Source organism: Natator depressus, chromosome 3, assembly GCF_965152275.1.
Source record: "Natator depressus isolate rNatDep1 chromosome 3, rNatDep2.hap1, whole genome shotgun sequence".
Lineage (NCBI taxonomy): Eukaryota > Metazoa > Chordata > Testudines > Cheloniidae > Natator > Natator depressus.
This window is the reverse complement of record NC_134236.1, coordinates 197,907,087-197,925,826: the sequence shown is the minus strand read 5'-3', so window position 1 is coordinate 197,925,826 and position 18,740 is coordinate 197,907,087. Positions and strand designations below refer to the sequence as shown.

General features: G+C 44.9%; 1 protein-coding gene across 2 annotated transcripts in view; it reads left to right on the top strand.

The window, feature by feature from the left end:
• Nucleotides 1–577: 577 nt before the first annotated feature.
• Nucleotides 578–18,740, top strand: part of ISM1 (isthmin 1) — a 68,930-nt gene continuing 50,767 nt past the window's right edge. Inside the window, exon 1 of one of the 2 annotated variants that reach the window (XM_074947174.1) lies at nucleotides 578–1,000. In XM_074947174.1, coding sequence (XP_074803275.1) covers nucleotides 578–1,000 — 423 coding nt within the window. The remainder of the gene's footprint in view (nucleotides 1,001–18,740) is intronic. The other variant, XM_074947175.1, reaches the window with a different exon arrangement.

Genomic DNA, 18,740 nt, shown 5'->3' with positions numbered 1-18,740 from the left:
GCAGTGAGAGGGGGGCTGGGGGGTCTAGGGCAGCCCATGCAGTGTGAGGGGAGCTAGGGGCGCCTAACCCGTGCAGTGTGTGTGTGGGGGGGGGAGCTAGGGCAGTAGAGTGGGACTAGGGGCGCCTAACCCGTGCAGTGTGAAGGGGGGGCTGGGGCAGCCCGTGCAGTGGAGTGGAGCTAGGGGCGCCAAGCCCGGGCAGTGAGAGGGGGGCAGGCAGGCTAGGGCAGCCCGTGCAGTGAAGTGGGACTAGGGGCGCCAAGCCCGGGCAGTGAGAGGGGGGCAGGCGGGCTAGGGCAGCCCCTGCAGTGAAGTGGGACTAGGGGCGCCTAGCCCGTGCAGTGGGGCAGCCCGTGCAGTGTGAGGGGCACGGGGGGGGCCCAGCCCGTGCAGGGAAGTGGAGCTAGGGAGAACCAAGCCCCGCATCGTGGTGCGGGAGGCCAGCGCAGCAGGCGGAAGCCAGCGCCCTCCCCTCCGCGGAGCCCGCAGCAATAGCCCGCGGCGTCCCGGCGCTGGCCCCAGCGGCCCCCGCCATGTGAGGGAGCCCAGCGGCCGCTCCCCGTTCGCCTCCCCCTGGATGCGGAGCGCGGCCCGGGCCCCCGCCGGCTGCGGGCTGCCCCGCGCGCCTGGCTCCCCAGCCCCCCGCCCCGGAGACCCCCTGGCGAGCCCATGCGGACTCCGGAGCGCGGGGCTGCCAGCCGAGCCCCCGGCGCCGGCCGCAGCAGGCCCGGGCCCCGCGACCTGCTGCTCCGCCACCCCGGCTCGGCCGGACAGCGGGGCCACCGCACCGGCCGGGGCGGCTCCGGCTCCGGCTCCTCCTCCCCCCCGGCTGCTGCCGCCGCTCCTGCGGGGCCCTAAAGCCGCCCGCTTGAAGAGGATGGTGCGGCTGGCGGCGGAGCTGCTGCTGCTACTGGGGCTGCTGCTGCTCACCTTGCACATCACCGTGCTGCGGGCCCAGCCCGACCCCGCGCCGGCCAACAGCACCCAGGGCCAGCCGCAGGTGAGTCCCGCCCGCGGGGCGTTTCCTTCACTGCTTCCAGCCCTGGCGCGTGGCTCCGGCCCCGGGGTGGGGGCTGCTGGATGCGTTTGGGGGGCGGGGCACCTCGACAAAAACACAGGCGTGGGTGGGCCGCCCCATTGCCTGAGACCCTCCTGGATCCGGATTCCCCGCAAAGAGGCAGTGCCCGTGGGTGGCACGAACCTGAGGCTGGCTGCTGCACGATGCTCCCAGGTCCATGGTACAGGGGCAGGGGATGGGACGCGGCATGACCCACGCCCCCTTAAAAGAAAGACGCGTGGGCTGGAGACAGCCCCGCTGTTGTTGTTCGGATGCAGTGATGCCCCTAGGAATGGGGCGGTAGAGGGAAGCTTGAATTCCCTCCGCCCATGTTACCCCCCACGCCCAGTCAGTGCTGCTGCCCTCAGGTGCTTGTCACCTCTCCATCCTTAAAACGTAGACGCATTGGTTGAATTCGTGCAAAGTGGCAACCAGAGCCTCGTGTTTGTGCTGAAAAGGTGCGAATTCAAGCAAGCTGGGGGGCCTGCACTAAACGAAATGATTTGCAGGGGGTGGCATGAAGCCAGCAGGGCCCACCTTGGGCTGAAATCTCTGCAACCCCGTGCACCCGTTTTCCCCTCCCCATGGGTTCCCCTCCTTCCCACCCGTCACTGTCCTGCTTGTCACAGCCATTCTCTCCCGACTTGCGACTTGTCGAGCGCTATTCCCAGACACGCTTTTATCAAACTAGCTTTTGAAACTGCTAGTTGCATTTATATTGTCTTGGGATGGGGGGCGGGAGTGGGGTGGGGAGACGTGGCTAGAAGTAGCTCCCACTTTGATTTCTCATATGATTTGGTAAAGTTGCAAGTATTTCAAAAACGTCTGGAGAGAGCTGCTGTATTTTTGCTGACTTATTAATGAAATTTTCATATAAATGATGAAAGCAGACTTCTCCATGTGCCGAAGCTCAAACGTGAGGTGTGGAGAAGACCCCAGTGAAAACCACCAAAAATAATTGAATTTCACCCTTCAGTGTAAATAACTCTCTCTCTAACCCAAGCTTCATGATTCTTTGCTGCTGACGGAAATAATTTTTATTTCAACAGTAAAAGGACAAAATATGTGTGTAACACTAGTAACTTGGGACCCAAATGACTGATGTCCCTTGAAATGATCTCAGTGAATTTTAGAGCACTGTTTTTTGTGCTTTCCTGTTCTTCCGATGGCTCCTCTTCTTAACAGTGTTACTGTTGCCAGTTATTTACAATGGCTTGAGACCAGTAGTGGAAGATGTAAGATCAAATTGAATACACCTTAAATCTCTAGTAAAGTGGGTTTTTATACTGATTGGTTTTTTTTTTTCTTCTGTCTAAATGCAGGTATAGAAAAAATGAAATATCTTGTATATCGTGCAGAGAACTGAGAAGAAATATATAATAAATTTAAGTATAACTATATTAAAACCACTTCTTTCTTATTCCTAGTTAATAGAGGACAGGACTTCCTATTCAGCACTCCTTATTCCCCTTGGGTCCTTATTCTTCAATGCTCAGTGTGAAATCACTAACTTCAGTGGGTCTCTGCATATGTAGCAGTCCACCCATGCATTTTACATTGCAGGATCAGGCTGTTACTCAGACCATTTCCTGCTGAACTAAGTGGAAGTCAGAATTGAGGAAAGTGCCTTGAATAAGGTCCATAGTTGTATTCTGTCTTGTAAACTGAAATTTTATCACTAGACTGACATTCCAGTTTTTTAATATCTTTAAGATTTCTAGTAATAATATTTTGTAAATGATGCTTTCTTTCCGCAGGGGTTCATGAAGTGCCTTAAAATTATATTTTGTGGAAAAGTAAATTTGGAGAGGTTTTTTTATGAGGTGTTTGCTATCATTAGAATTACCCTGTATTTGCCTTTCCTGACAGGCTAATGAGGAAAACATCTGGGCAAATGGAAATGGTAGGTGATACCATTTCTCAAAGGAGTTTTTTTTAAAAGTACTACATAGGGATAAGGGTGAAAGAAAGGAAAAGTCATCCTCTTCAGACAATTGTAGTAAACTAGTATCTATTTAGTTGGCCAGCTGCTGTTAAAAACTATTGACAGTTGACTTCCAAGAAGTCTCTATATCCTGTTTTATAAAATTATCTATTATAAAAGAAGTCTGTGCCTTTAAGCACATGATGGGTTTAGCAGTTCAGTATTTTTCATAATGTTTTCCCATTTGTAGCATAAAACGTTTTATGTACTTCCCCACTGAATTGATTTTGCAGTTATGTATTTGGGAGAGCATCTCTGTAACAGACATTAAGGGCAGAGAGTATATCAGACCATGGTGAACATTTGAACAGATGGAAATTTATCAGTCTGTTGCTTTCATAACTTGCAGGGATTCATCCTCTAGCCAAAAAATATTGTAACCTGCTCTAAAAAAATTGCATTTCAGAATGTTACTGGGCAGATGTTTTCATACACAGTATTTTTATTTTTGAAAAGTTTGCTCTGGTAACAATTATTTTGTGCTGTTAAAGCACAAGATGTATGCTGCTCCCTCACTGAATTCCTCTGTGAAAAGTGAATGTAAAGAAAGTAAAGAGAACCATAACAAATAGATCGGTTGTTACAAACAAAAGGTAGTAAATCAAGTTGCTGTTAGTTTATAATTTTTTTTTCAACTGGTTGATAAAATCCATATGTGATGTAACAGCGGTCAGCTTGATATATGCATAGTTGTTTAGCTTGCTCGACATATACAGTTATCCAGGTTATTCTACTGTGATCCTATATAGTCAGGGGTTACGGAAAGGTGTTCTGAAATCATTCAGGGCTTATTCTTTCTTCTTATTGATTTTTTGCTACTCTGTCTTTGCTGCTTTGCTAGTGCTGTGAAGAGAAAATAAAACCTATTTAAGTAGTGGAGCTATATGATTAGATAAATTCTACTTTTGATAAAATCTGTTGTACGCACAAACAACTTGCCATACCCAAGAAAGAACTTTCTGTGCCACAACCATTTTGAAATGTAACTGAGCAGGAAAATTTGCATCAAAACCTGCAGGTATACCAAAATTTTTAACACTTTAAACTCTGACCTGAATCTTTGGTATCACTAAGAGGGCAAATTAAAATGCTATTTTCTACTTTGTTTATGACTAATATCTAATATAGACTATGACACTTTGGGACGTCAATAGAATGATTTGAATGAGTCAAGTGAGCATAAATTTGGCTCTACATAAGAACAAAAGAACGGCCATACTGGGTCAGACCAAAGGTCCATCCAGCCCAGTAGCCTGTCTACTGACAGTGGCCAATGCCAGGTGCCCCAGAGGGAGTGAACTTAACAGGTAATAATCAAGTGATCTGTCTCCTGCCATCCATCGCCACTCTCTGACAAACAGAGGCTAGGGACACCATTCCTTACCTATCCTGGCTAATAGCCATTAATGGACTTAACCTCCATGAATTTATCAAGTTCTCTTTTAAACCCTGTTATAGTCCTAGCCTTCACAACCTCCTCAGGCAAGGAGTTCCACAGGTTGACTATGCGCTGTGTGAAGAACTTCCTTTTATTTGTTTTAAACTTGCTGTCCATTAATTTCATTTGGTGGCCCCTAGTTCTTATATTATGGGAACAAGTAAATAACTTTTCCTTATTCACTTTCTCCACACCACTCATAATTTTATATACCTCTATCATATCCCCCCTTAGTCTCCTCTTTTCCAAGCTGAAAAGTCCTAGCCTCTTTAATCTCTCCTCATATGGGACCCGTTCCAAATCCCTAATCATTTTAGCTGCCCTTTTCTGAACCTTTTCTAATGCCTGCTTCTCAGCCCACCCCGGCTTCCCGCAGAAACAGCTGATTCGTGGGAGGGGCGGGGGGGCGGAGAAGCAGAGCTGGGCAGCTCATTCAGGGGAGGAGGCGGAGCGGAAGTGAGGTGAGCTGGGGCCGGGCTCGGGGTGGGGAGCTGCCGGTGGGGGCTCTGCACTCACCAAATTTTCCCTGTGGGTGCTCCAGCCTAAGGCACCACTTTTGATGTGATCAGTGTGGGGAGCGGCCGCTCCCCCTGCTCCCCCCAGCTATGCTACCCCGCCCCTAGGAGCCAGAGGGACCTGCCGGATGCTTCCTGGGAGCCGCCCCAGGTGAGCACCGCCAGGACTCCCCACCTCACCCCTCGGCAGGTCCTTCTGGCTCTTAGGGGCGGGCCGGGGTGGGCACCCACTACGGTGGTCCACGAGACCCTCCTGCCCGGTTCTGGGGGCAGTCAGGCGACGGGGGGGGGGGTGGATGGGGCAGGGGTCCCAGGGGGGGCATCAAAGAACGCGGAGGTTTGGATGGGGCAGGAGTCCCAGGGGGTGGGGGCAGGCCATGACCCCCTCATGGGGTGAGGAGGGAACTGGTTAAGATTTTGGCAGCTCATCACTGCACATCTGTATGCAATATTCAAGATGTGGGTATACCATAGATTTATATAAGGACAATAAGATATTCTCTGTCTTATTCTCTATCCCTTTTTTAATGATTCCTAACATCCCTTTTGCTTTTTTGACTGCCACTGCACACTGTGTGGATGTCTTCAGAGAACTATCCATGATGACTCCAAGATCTTTCTCCTGATTAGTTGTAGCTAAATTAGCCCCCATCATGTTGTATGTATAGTTGGGGTTATTTTTTTCCAATGTGCATTACTTTACATTTATCCACATTAAATTTCATTTGCCATTTTATTGCCCAATCACTTAGTTTTGTGAGATCTTTTTGAAGTTCTTCACAGTCTGCTTTGGTCTTAACTATCTTGAGCAGTTTAGTATCATCTACAAAGGTTGCCACCTCACTGTTTACCCTTTTCTCTAGATCATTTATGAATAAGTTGAATAGGATTGGTCCTAGGACTGACCCTTGGGGAACACCACTAGTTACCCCCCTCCATTCTGAAAATTTACCATTTATTCCTACCCTTTGTTCCCTGTCTTTTAACCAGTTCTCAGTCCATGAAAGGATCTTCCCTGTTATCCCATGACAACTTAATTTACAGAAGAGCCTTTGGTGAGGGACCTTGTCAAAGGCTTTCTGGAAATCTAAGTACACTATGTCCACTGGATCCCCTTGTCCACATGTTTGTTGAACCCCTCAAAGAACTCTAGCAGATTAGTAAGACATGATCTCCCTTTACAGAAACCATGTTGACATTTGCGTAACAATTTATGTTCTTCTATGTGTCTGACAATTTTATTCTTTACTATTATTTCAACTAATTTGCCCGGTACGGATGTTAGACTTACTGGTCTGTAATTGCCAGGATCACCTCTAGAGCCCTTCTTAAATATTGGCATTACATTAGCTATCTTCCAGTCATCGGGTACAGTAGCTGATTTAAAGGATAGGTTACAAACCATAGTTAATAGTTCCGCAATTTCACATTTGAGTTCTTTCAGAACTCTTGGGTGAATGCCATCTGGTCCCGGTGACTTGTTACTGTTAAGTTTCTCAATTAATTCCAAAACCTCCTCTATTGGCACTTCAATCTGTGACAATTCCTCAGATTTGTCACCTACAAAAGACGGCTCAGATTTGGGAATCTTCCTAACATCCTCAGCCGTGGAGACTGAAGCAAAGAATTCGTTTAGTTTCTCCGCGATGACTTTATCGTCGTTAAGTGCTCCTTTTGTATCTCGATCGTCCAGGGGCCCCACTGGTTGTTTAGCAGGCTTCCTGCTTCTGATATACTTAAACATTTTGTTATTACCTTTTTGAGTTTTTGACTAGCTGTTCTTCAAACTCCTTTTTGGCTTTTTTATTACATTTTTACATTTAAATTGGCAGTGTTTATGCTCCTTTCTATTTACCTCACTAGGATTTGACTTCCACGTTTTAAAAGATGCATTTTTATCTCTCACTGCTTCTTTTACATGGTGGTTAAGCCACGGTGGCTCTTTTTTAGTTCTTTTACTGAGTTTTTAAATTTGAGGTATACATTTAAGTTGAGCCTCTATTATGGTGTCTTTGAAAAGCGCCCATGCAGCTTGCAGGGATTTCACTCTAGTCACTATACCTTTTAATTTCTGTTTAACTAACCTCCTCATTTTTGCATAGTTCCCTTTTCTGAAATTAAATGCCACAGTGTTGGGCTGTTGAGGTGTTCTTCCCACCACAGGAATGTTAAATGTTAATATATTATGGTCACTATTTCCAAGCAGTCCTGTTATAGTTACCTCTTGGACCAGATTCTGCGCTCCACTCAGGACTAGATTGAGAGTTGCCTCTCCCCTTGTGGGTTCCTATGCCAGCTGCTCCAAGAAGCAGTCATGTAAAATATTGAGAAATTCTGTCTCTGCATTTCGTCCTGAGGGTGACATGTACCCAGTCAATATGGGGATAATTGAAATCCCCCACTATTATTGAGTTTTTTATTTTGATAGCCTCTCTAATCTCCCTTAGCATTTCATCATCCCGATCACTGTCCTGGTCAGGTGGTCAACAATAGATCCCTACTGTTATATTCTTATTAGAGCATGGAATTACTATCCATAGAGATTCTACGGAGCATGTGGATTCATTTAAGATTTTTATTTCATTTGATTCTACATTTTCTTTCACATATAGTGCCACTCCCTCCCTCCCTCCCCCCTGCACGACCTGTTCTGTCCTTCCAATATATTTTGTACCCCGGAATGATTGTGTCCCATTGATTGTCCTCACTCCACCAGGTTTCTGTGATGCCTATTATGTCAATATCCCCCTTTAACACGAGGCACTCTCGTTCACCCATCTTATTATTTAGACTTCTAGCATTTGTGTACAAGCACTTTAAAAACTTGTCACAGTTTATTTGTCTGCCCTTTTCTGATGTGTCAGATTCTTTATGTGAATGTTTCTTGTCTGATCTGGCCCATACTTTATCCTTTTCCCATCCTTCCTGTATAGGCTCCCCCTATCCCAAAAGTTTCCCCAGTTCCTAATAAATCTAATCCCCTCCTCTCTACATCATTGTCTCATTCACCCATTGAGACTCTGCCTACCTGGCCCTGCACGTGGAACTGGAAGCATTTCTGAGAATGCCACCATAGAGGTCCTGGATTTCAGTCTCTTTCCTAGCAGCCTAAATTTGGCCTCCAGGACGTCTCTCCTACCCTTCCCTATGTCATTGGTACCTACATGTACCACGACCACTGGCTCCTCCCCAGCACTACACATAAGTCTATCGAGATGCCTCGAGAGATCCGCAACCTTCGCACCAGGCAGGCAAGTCACCATACGGTTCTCCCAGTCATCACAAACCCAGCTATCTATATTTCTAATGATCAAATCTCCCATTACTAACACCTGTCTTTTCCTAATGACTGGAGTTCCCTCCCCCGGAGAGGCAACCTCAGTGCTAGAGGATACCCCAAGGTCATCTGGAAGGAGGGTCCTAACTATGGGAAGGTTTCCCTCTGTTTCTGTTGACTGCTCTCCTTCTCTGGGCCCTATATGTGTGAATGAGAATTCAGGACTAAACAGAAATGATTTAGTACATTCTTAAGTGCCTTTCCTGCATAAGGATGCCTTCTGAATCAGGCCCTATAAACTTCAAGTGTGGCTACAGATCTACAGACTATAAATAAAGGTATTTTATATTTATATGTAAAGGCCTCTAATTCAGTCTCTTTGGGAGGATCTATTCCTTCCCTTACCACTTGCTCTTCCAAATAACGGAAGAGATTCCAGCATTTTAGAAGTGAGGTTTTATGTCTGACTTCTTTTTGCCCTCCAATTAAGTTAACTCTCATCATTAATTAGGTTGGTAGATGAAAGAATTTCAGATAAAACTCCCACCCTAAAATTAAACAATTTGCTTCTATCTCCATCCTTATTTTTGCTCTTGCTATTCTCCCTACATGTGTGTCCATTTCCCAGCCATCTGGTACATGTTATGCATCTGTTGCTGACCATAATGCTCTGGTAGCAGCAGCACCGGGGAGAAAACACTGATTCAACCCGAGTCATATTCACTTCGCTGCTCCTGCTAGGGATATGCTATGTGTAGGAGCAGAGGTGTTACCACTGCTGCAAAGAGACAATGGGCCTGACTCACCCTTGTATTACTGAAGTTTTATGCCAATTGGTTTATATTAACTGGTGATTCAAGCCCTCTTGTGTACAGGGATGCACTCTTTATGGATTTATATTGTGCTTTCACTAACACCTAAGTGATTCTTAGCTACAAATAGCTGATGAGTAGCTTTTGGAATTTTTCAAGCAAAGATAGTTTCATAATACCAGAGACAGAGACCACGGCTCCCTGCTCCCCCAACGCCCTGAGGTGCCCCCCCTGCGGCAGCTCCCTGCCCCCTTCAGCGCGGGGAGCCGTGCGGCAGCTCTCCCGCACCCCCCCTCCCCTCGGCCCGGGGAGCCGTGCAGCAGCTCCCCACCCCAGCTCACCTCTGCTCTGCCTCCTGCCCTGAGCACGCCGCCACCATTCCACTTCTCCTGCCTCCCAGGCTTGCGGCGCCAATTGGCTGTTTGGCACTGCAAGCCTGGGACGAGAGAAGCAGAGCGGGGTGGCGTACTCAGGGGAGGAGGCGGAGCAGAGATGAGCTGGGGCGGGGAGCAGTTCCCCTGCGTGCCCCCATCCCCGGTTACTTGCTGCAGGTGGCCCTCCCTGCGCCCCCCTGCCCCAGCTCACCTTTGCTCCACTGCCTCCCTGGAGCGCACTTTTGGCCGCCCCCAACCACTTGGCACCCTAGATGGCTGCCTAGTTTGCCTAGTGGCTGCACCGGCCCTGCATAAGGGGTAGGCAGCAGAGGAGAAAGAGTTCTTAAAATGTTGGTGTGTTCTCTGCCATCTGTGGTAGGAAGTGTTTCAGCGCTCTATAATGTGTATGTAAGCCTGCAGCTTTTTTGTTTTCACTACTCTTTAGAAATATTTAATCAAAATGCAACAAGATATCTATTCAGACACACACACACACACACACACACAAAATTCTTCAGTTGTTCTATCAATCTGAACAGGATTGCTGTATATTTTTGGGGACTTTCAGGCTGAGGTTTTCAAAGATGGCTGGGGATTTGGACCCTAATTCCTGTTAATTTTAAAGAGGATTGGCCATCCAAATCACATAGGCATCTTTGAAAATCTTAGTGTTAAGACTTTTCCATTGATGGCTTCCAGACAGCCCTTGGCCTGTTAAATCAAATGAGTGATAAGCAAGCACTCATCATAAGTGATTTTAAGGCACTAAATCGTGACCTGCTTGATCAACAGTTTTAACACAACACAAATTACTTTTACAAGGCAGTTGGTTTATGAATGAAAGTAGATGATACTTTGAAGACTGAAATCGCTTAATGATGATATGTGACTTCATTTTAGTGGATACATTGTTCACCCTAAAGGATATGGATTTGACTTGTGCTGTTCGACAGTGACAGGCAAAGTGCTATCTGCTTACCGAGGGCTTTTTCTATTCCAAATAGGTTCTTAGACCACTCTAATCACTGTAGTATCTGAGTGCCTTCCAGTAATGCCTGAAGCACATGACTGATTTCTGTCGGGTGATTCATGCTGTCATCCTCATAAGAACATAAGAATGGCCATACTGGGTCAGACCAAAGGTCCATCCAGCCCAATATCCTGTCTGCCGACAGCGGCCAATCCCAGGTGCCCCAGAGGGAGTGAACCTAACAGGAAATGTGATCAAGTGATCTCTCTCCTGCCATCCATCTCCACCCTGTGACAAACAGAGGCTAGGGACACCTTACCCATCCTGGCTAGTAGCCATTAATGGACTTAACCTCCATGAATTTATCAAGTTCTCTTTTAAACCCTGTTATAGTCCTAGCCTTCACAACCTCCTCAGGCAAGGAGTTCCACAGGTTGACTGTGCGCTGTGTGAAGAAGAACTTCCTTTTATTTGTTTTAAACCTGCTGTCCATTAATTTCATTTGGTGGCCCCTAGTTCTTATATTATGGGAACAAGTAAATAACTTTTCCTTATTCACTTTCTCCACACCACTCATGATTTTATATACCTCTATCATTTCCCCCCCTTAGTCTCCTGTTTTCCTCACACCCCACTTGCAAGTCTCTCTCTGAGGAAAGTTTTTTGTTTTGATGAGGATTTTTAGTTTTTGTTTAAGGGTACATGCTGCTCGGTGTGTGTTAGAGAAGGAAGGTTGAAGGAATGTACCCTACACTTGGAGGAGGTGGAGAGGTTTGTGAGGGTCCTTAGTTTCTCTGGGAGTTTGATGGACGGATTCGGACTGGCCCTCGGATTGTGTCTCCTGCACAGACAAGCTTTACCCATCTGGTAGAATGTTCCATTGTGCTGGAAAAGTGGAGGATTTGACCCTGGTCTTCATCCCGGAGCTTTAGGTGATCTGTTAGATATGCCACCTTGAAGGTAAATACCGAGATGTTGAACTTGAATTAATACTCCGGGGACAGGTTTGACATGCTTGCCATAGCTTGTGTTGCTGAGGAGATCTGCTACAAAGCTCTGTATTAGCTGGAGTTTCTTAACGGCTGATGTCTTCATGCCCAGGTATATCCCAATATTTTATTCCAGGTAAGGAAAGTGAATATAACCAAGGCTAGAGTCAGTGTCTGCCAGAATAGGACAATTTCCTAGTCAACCCAAGATGACAGGAAGTGTTAATTGTGAATGCTGCTTTGTAGAGAGTTTAGCATTAGCTAGCATCAGCACTCCAGAACTATAGGCAGAATTGACTAACTCTTTATCATCAGCCAAAGGAGGCTGCACCATGCAAGTTTTTTCCAAGTGTTTTCCTTCTGCCCACCAACATAACCTTTATCTTGCTCACATTCCGCTTCAGTCAGTTGTTCTTTGTCCATGAGCTGATCTCCTCCAACCACTTGGCCATCTTGATGGTATTTGCATGGTAATATATGTGGCGAATGATTAAGTAGAGTTGCATTGTCTGCATAGTGCTGGCATTTCAGTCAATATCATCTTGCCAGTTGATTTAGTGGCGGCATGTAGATGTTGGAATATAACCAGAGAAAGAACTGATTCCTGTGGGACTCCACAAGCCTGGGCTAAATCTTGCCATCTGTACTCATGCTAGTGAGCACTTATTCTCCAGAGCTAATGGGACCACTGGAAAGTACCTGTCGGCACCAGTAAGGGTTCCACAGCCTAGCCCAAAGAATTTTGTGAGCCCATCTGAACTCTGAAAGATTGCTGTACAACTATACTTAAACTTTACTTTTAAAGTATTAATGCCAGAACCTTGGACTTCCTTGGGAATTGAGGCGCCCTTAACACCATGTAGGGTCAGACCATTGCTTTTTCTTGTTCATTTATTGCATTTAACACACTAAGTAAGAATATTGAAGATTGATCACATAGGGCCTATGATTAACTAGAAATGTGGAGTGTTTTCTATACAAAGAAAAAGCAGTCCCTGGGAAAGTTTAGCTCACTTGATGATGAAGCATACCTCAGTCATGCAAAGAGAAATAATGACTTGTCAATTCTTTCTTTAAGCAAAGTAATTTAGCTTTTTTAGCTTATAAAAATGGTAAGCAAGTTCAATATTCCTGGTGGTTTTCCAGAATAGTTTTGCCAGTGCAATTCATTTCTAAGTTTAAGAAATCCTGTAGTTCTGTTCTTGGGACAACTTTGAACAGAGAAACGGCTGGCAATGGAGCAAACAAAAGTTTGTCTTTATACAGAAACTATACCAGTTTAATTAAATTCATTTTTAAAAATTGATTTAAGTTAAACCAGTGCAAACCCTTGTGTAGATGCTCTAATAGGTTTAGACCTGGCTTATATGGATTTAAGCTGCATCTGTAAGTTACAGGCATGCTTGGTGCAAGATGACTCCATAGAAAACAGATTTAAATACCAAAAGTGAAATCCTGGCTCTACTGAATGTAAATGAAAAGTTTTGTCATTGATTTCAGTGGGGCAGGAGTTCATCCAGCTCTGCTGTAACTAAATCATTTAAAAACCACACCGTTAGTTAAACCAGTGCAACTCTGTGTATAGACCAAATCAGCTGGCCGTGTGATTATGCCATTGCATCAAATACCAGCTTACTTCAAGCTAACCCAGAGGCTGCCCATGAAGTGTCTCACTTGTGTGCTGATTTAAAAAAAAAGAAAAAGCGAAGAAACATGGGCTTTGAAGAAACCATCACATTCACTTTCATCAAAGCTGTGACATCAGCAAGAATTTTAAAAAGAGGTTCTAGAGCTAGAAAGCCAATATTAAAATATTTTGCTCTTCGAAAGGCATTTCCCATTTGAAGATCTCAGACCTTTTTAAAAAAAAGATTAACTAAGCCTCATCTGATCCATATACTTATCTCCTAGAGATATATTCACCTACCAGTGGAAAGTATCTATAACAAGGGTGGGCAAACTTTGCATGCAGTGCCATGAATGTAGGGCTGGGGCAGGGGGTTGGGGTGCGGGAGGGGGTGCAGTGTGCAGGAAGTGGCTCAGGGCAAGGAGTTGGGGCAAAGGAGGGGTGTGGGGTGTACGAGGGGGGTCGGAAGGGGGTTGGGGGCAGGAGGGGGTGCACAGTTCAGGAGGGGGCTCAGGGCAGTGGTGCAGGGAGGGGCGCAGAGTGTGGGAGGGGGCTTAGGGCAGGAGGTGTGGGGTGCAGGGGGGGTGCGGGGTGCAGGCAGAGGGCTCAGGGCAGGGAGTTGGGGTGCAGGAGGGGTTCAGGGTGCGGGCTCCAGCCTGACGCAGCTTACCTGGAGCGGCTCAGAGGTGGCAGCGGTGTGCACTGGGGCCAGGGCAGACTCCCTGCCTGCCTGTCCCGGCCCCAGCCCCGCACCACTCCAGGAAGCGTCCAGCACTACGTCCCTGTGGCCCCTGCGGGAGGGCGGGCAGAGGGCTGAGCACACTGCCCTTGTCTGTGGGTACCTTCCCCGAAGCTCCCTTGGCCACGGTTCCCCGTTCCCGGCCAATGGGAGCTTCAGGGGAGGTACCCACAGACAAGAACAGTGTGCGGAGCCCTCTGCCCCCCTTCCCTCCCCCAGGGGCTGCAGGGACATGGTACCAGCTGCTTTGGGGAGCAGCGCAGGGCCTGTGGCGCCATGGGGTGGCAATCCCACAGGCTGGATTCAAAGCCCCGATGGGCCGGATCCAGCCCACGGGCCATAGTTTGCCCACCCCTGATCTATAGTATCCTTTGGGTAGGATATGGCAACTGTTTTTAGCACTATGCAACACCCCAACAGTTGAGAATGGGAAGTGATCGAAGAATACTATATCCAATTGAAGCTACAGAGGGCAATGTGAGGTAGGTGGAATGTAATTTCTTGAGCTGGAATGTGGCCAGGACACTCAGATAAACACCCCACTCTTGTCAACCCTCCCTCCAAACTCTACTCTTACCTGTATCCCTACATTTACCATGGGATACTCCGTGACCATTGCTGGTCAGGTCTTTGGCTTTCCCTGTCATTAGAAGATCACACCTTCAGTTGTAGGGACTTCAGTTCCACTCCGAAGCACTGGTTCAGTAATTAGGAAATGGGAAAGATAATCCAAAACAGGAAGCTTTAGTACTTTTTTCCCACTTTTTGAAAGAAACAGACTTTTGTCACCTCTTTTTGAATCTTCTGAAACTAGTTTAAGAAAGACTTTTAAAGTGTTGTAGCATCAGGGTTATCTGAATGAAGGAGAAGAGTCAACTTACCTTAAAACCCTGTAGTTCAGCCAGAGCCCTTATATGGCAGGCAGTGCCTGTTTCCATAGGGCCAGCCCTGAAGCCCCATGAAGTCAATGGAAGGTTTTCCACTAACTTCAGTGGGCTTGGAGCTTACCTTCTAGGCCTTGCTACAGCACAGCAACATTCAAAAACAACAACAACAAAACAACCCACAACACAAAAACACACTTTCTCTTTCCATTTCCCTGAGGCTACATCTGCACTTGGAGCCAGGGGTGTTGTTCCCAGGTGGAGCAGATTTACCAGCACTGGCTCCGCTTGATCAAGTGCCCTAAACACCGTAGTGGACTCGAGCCAATGTGCTACAAGTTGCTAATGCCGCGGTAGCACAGTCAGGGGAGAGCAGCGGCACGGGCTCGCCATTGGGGTCAGGTGGGTGGCACTCGGGGCAGCTAGCCCCATGCCACCACGCCCCGCTGCCTCTGCTACCACAGCTGTACTGCTATTTTTAGCATGCTAGCTGGAGTGGAGCCAGTGCAAGTACATCCATGCGAAGCAGGAGTTACACCACTAGCTCCAACTGCAGGCATACCCTTCGTCTCCCTCAAAGACACCTTCCTTCATCTGAGCTAGTGGGGGAAGGGAAACTCACTACAACGTTTCTAGGCCATGTAAATATTGTTGGGTGACCAGTGGGGTGTGAAATGAGTGGCTGGGCTGAGTCCAATTTCCCAGAGGGTAAATGTTCACAATACAGACCACTCTCCCCGTTGGCACTAATTGCCACTGTCAACAAGGGTGACATTGAGAGGCCAAGGATTGGCTTTTCTGTATCAGAGCACTTTTGTATTGCAAGCTCCTGTTCTGTGGATAAATAGTTGTCTTCATTCTTCATGGCTGATAGGCTAGTACCAGTCATGAGCACTAAATTGACTGTTGAAAATTTAAAAAAACAAACAAACCCCAGCTTCATCGGTGCACAAAGATCAATCTTTAAAAAAAAAAAAAAAAAAATTGTGATAGGTCGCAATAATTTCAAAGCTAATCTAATATTTTGCTTTTGCTACAGCGTAATAAATAGAGCATGTGGATTCTGAACCAAAATTGCATTTTTAAACTATTAGGTTTTTCAAATTTTTCTTTTGAAAACTTAAGGGAAACAAAGCAAAAAATGTTACCTTGTTTACAATTTTGGTTTCCCATCTTCATGTTTCTGTCTGTTTTCTCTTTCATGTTCAGTTGTCTTCAGTCATTGTGTTTGATTTGATAAAGTAGGGCAACCATTGTCCTCCTTTTTTCCTCTTAATGTTTGGTTGTCACTGTTTGTAGTGTGGCCCCTGGGGACTCTGGAGACCAATGTTTTGTTTGTTCATTCTTCACCATTTGTATGTTTTTTGCATTCCCAATTTTGATTGGATAGTTTAGTCATATGGGGGATTTTTTCCAAATTTTAAAATTTGGTTTTGAAAATTAAATTTCAAAGCAAAGAAACATTTTACTAACAACTCAGTGGCAAATTAAAAAGAAAAATAAATCTAACTCAAACTGAATGAAATTCCTTTTTTTTTTTTAAATTTTAATTTTAGTTTTAGTTTTAAACCAGCTCAGTACCAACAAGTTAATTGAGGGCTTGTCATTGGAAGAGCTGATTCCCTATGATATCATGTGTCATGTTACACAGATGAAGGGCAATGTATAAATAGATAAGAAAAATAATGGCTAGCTACACAGTGACATTGTCTAATCACTTTTTGAGGTGGGTACTCCCAGTTATTTTTCAGTAAGCAACCACTTCTTTTCATGCAGGATCATGAACTTTGTTCTCAAGCTCCTTTGTTCTCAAGCTCCTTTGTTCTCAAGCTCCTGGTTTGCAAAAGTTAGCCATTCTACCTAAATAACATTATTTCAAGGTTTTATTAACTGGGCTTTTGCTCAGTCTCATGTTTGCGGTTCCTTCTTATCCTCTTGGACTTATCTGTAGCAGTTGACTACATCTACAATCTTTCTTCACTATTTCTGCTCAGCTTTTGGGTAGTCAGGATTTTACATGTTTGCCTCTTATCTACAAGTACCTGGTTGTCTACTCTGAATGTTGGATAAGCTTGATAAGTCTTGCTCATATGATTTAGCTGCTACTGCAGTGTAGTTGTAGCCTTGTTGGTCCCAGGATATTAGAGAGACAAGGCGGGGGAGGTCATATCTTTATTGGACCCACTTCTGTTGGTGAGAGAGACAAGCTTTTGAGCCACACAGAGGTCCCTGAGGAAGAGCTCTGTCCTTCTCAAAAGCTTGTCTCTCTGACCAACAGAAGTCGGTCCAATAAAAGAGATTACCCCACCCACCTTGTCTCTTTTAGCTGCTGTTGTCACTCAGGATTCAGTCTTGGCCTCATCATTGTTCTTTCTTCTTGGTGAATGGCAGATAGAGATAAATGACAGATCTGCTTAAGTATCTGTACCTGCTATTCATTTTCAAATTATTTGGTGCCCAAAATATCACATGCTGGATGCACTAGGATTCTCTCATGATGGAAGTCTTTCTATTGACCATGAACAGTATTATGTCCTTTCCCCGGATTCCACTTCATTGAATGAATGACACAGCCTGCAGTAGTTGTATCATTCATGGATCTGTCCGTCCTTTTCAGTAGCAATCTTTTGTTTCTTAATCACACCATTTACGGTCTCACCATATCATTTACTCATTATTTCTAAAATAGAATTTAACAACTTTCTTTGCTCTTCTTTACCACCATTTTGATTCATGCACCAATTTTCTGTTCCACTGGTTATTGTCAAACTCATTGCTTCCTTTGAAAAAAAGATTTTACACATTGCTGTACCTCTTTAGTTTTTTCAGTGTTCTGTACTGTCACATTACTGGTTTCAGAGTAACAGCCGTGTTAGTCTGTATTCGCAAAAAGAAAAGGAGGACTTGTGGCACCTTAGAGACTAACCAATTTATTTGAGCATAAGCTTTCGTGAGCTACAGCTCACTTCATCGGATGCTATATGTCCTTATTTACACTGGCTGCCCATGAAAATGAGAATCCGGGTTGAAGTTCTGCTGATGATCTTTAAGATTGCAGAGACCTCAACTCTATTTTACATTAGGGAGCTGATTTCAGTGTACTCCCACTGTGGTTTGAACATGCATATCATGACCTGCTACTAGATAATCTACATCTACCACTTGTGTATTCAAAACATCAAGCTTTTCAGCACCTTGCTCCATTTTGGAATTATTTTACCACAGAGAAATCTGGTTAACCAGCCCAGTTGCTATTTTAAATATAAACTTAAGTATTTAACATTTGAGCTTTTGTCTTAATTTTAAGCACTTGTACTAAATTTATATATTATCAATAAATTATAACAAATGGAAATGTGGTGTGAAAAATTCCAGAATGAAAACATTATTCAAAAGTCTGAAAACTTCCTGTGTTTTGTGTTCTAGCATCATGAAATTTAAGTACACAACTAACATGAGGTATACAATTTTCAACTATAGATTTAATAATGAATATGATGTTTGACAGATTAATCTATAAGTATGATGTTGGTATCTTGGCAGACTGCTGAGCAAATATATCTTTTGATGTAATGAGAACATAAGGAAAATTGTGGTATGAATATGTATTTTATATATTTCCCATGGGGAAAGAAAAGAGGAAAAATAAACTGACATTCAAACCAAAGACATTCAAAATTCTCTGGATAGTTAAATGTGTTATTTTATATATTACAATTTCTCATTGTTTCCTTAGTTTGAAAAAAGTGATTAGAATACAGCTAATGGTAGGAAATAATTTTAGCATTTAAATGTTTCCTTTTATGCTTGTAAATTCTTTTGAGTAGTGGTTAAAAGAAAAGATAGGTATGTTGTATGCATAACTTCTGAGGTATATTGAGAGATTTCAAGGGACTTTTGTATGGCACAGATCTGTCCAAAATATTATTTTAAAAAAACAGTTTGTTTCTTTGTGCTCACATCCTGAAAATTGAAATGATATTCAAACATTTGGAAGTTCCAGTTTTTAGTTTTACGGGTTGGGTTGCAATCAGTTCTACCACTGTGCTTTACGTCAAATTATATCTGTTTTAT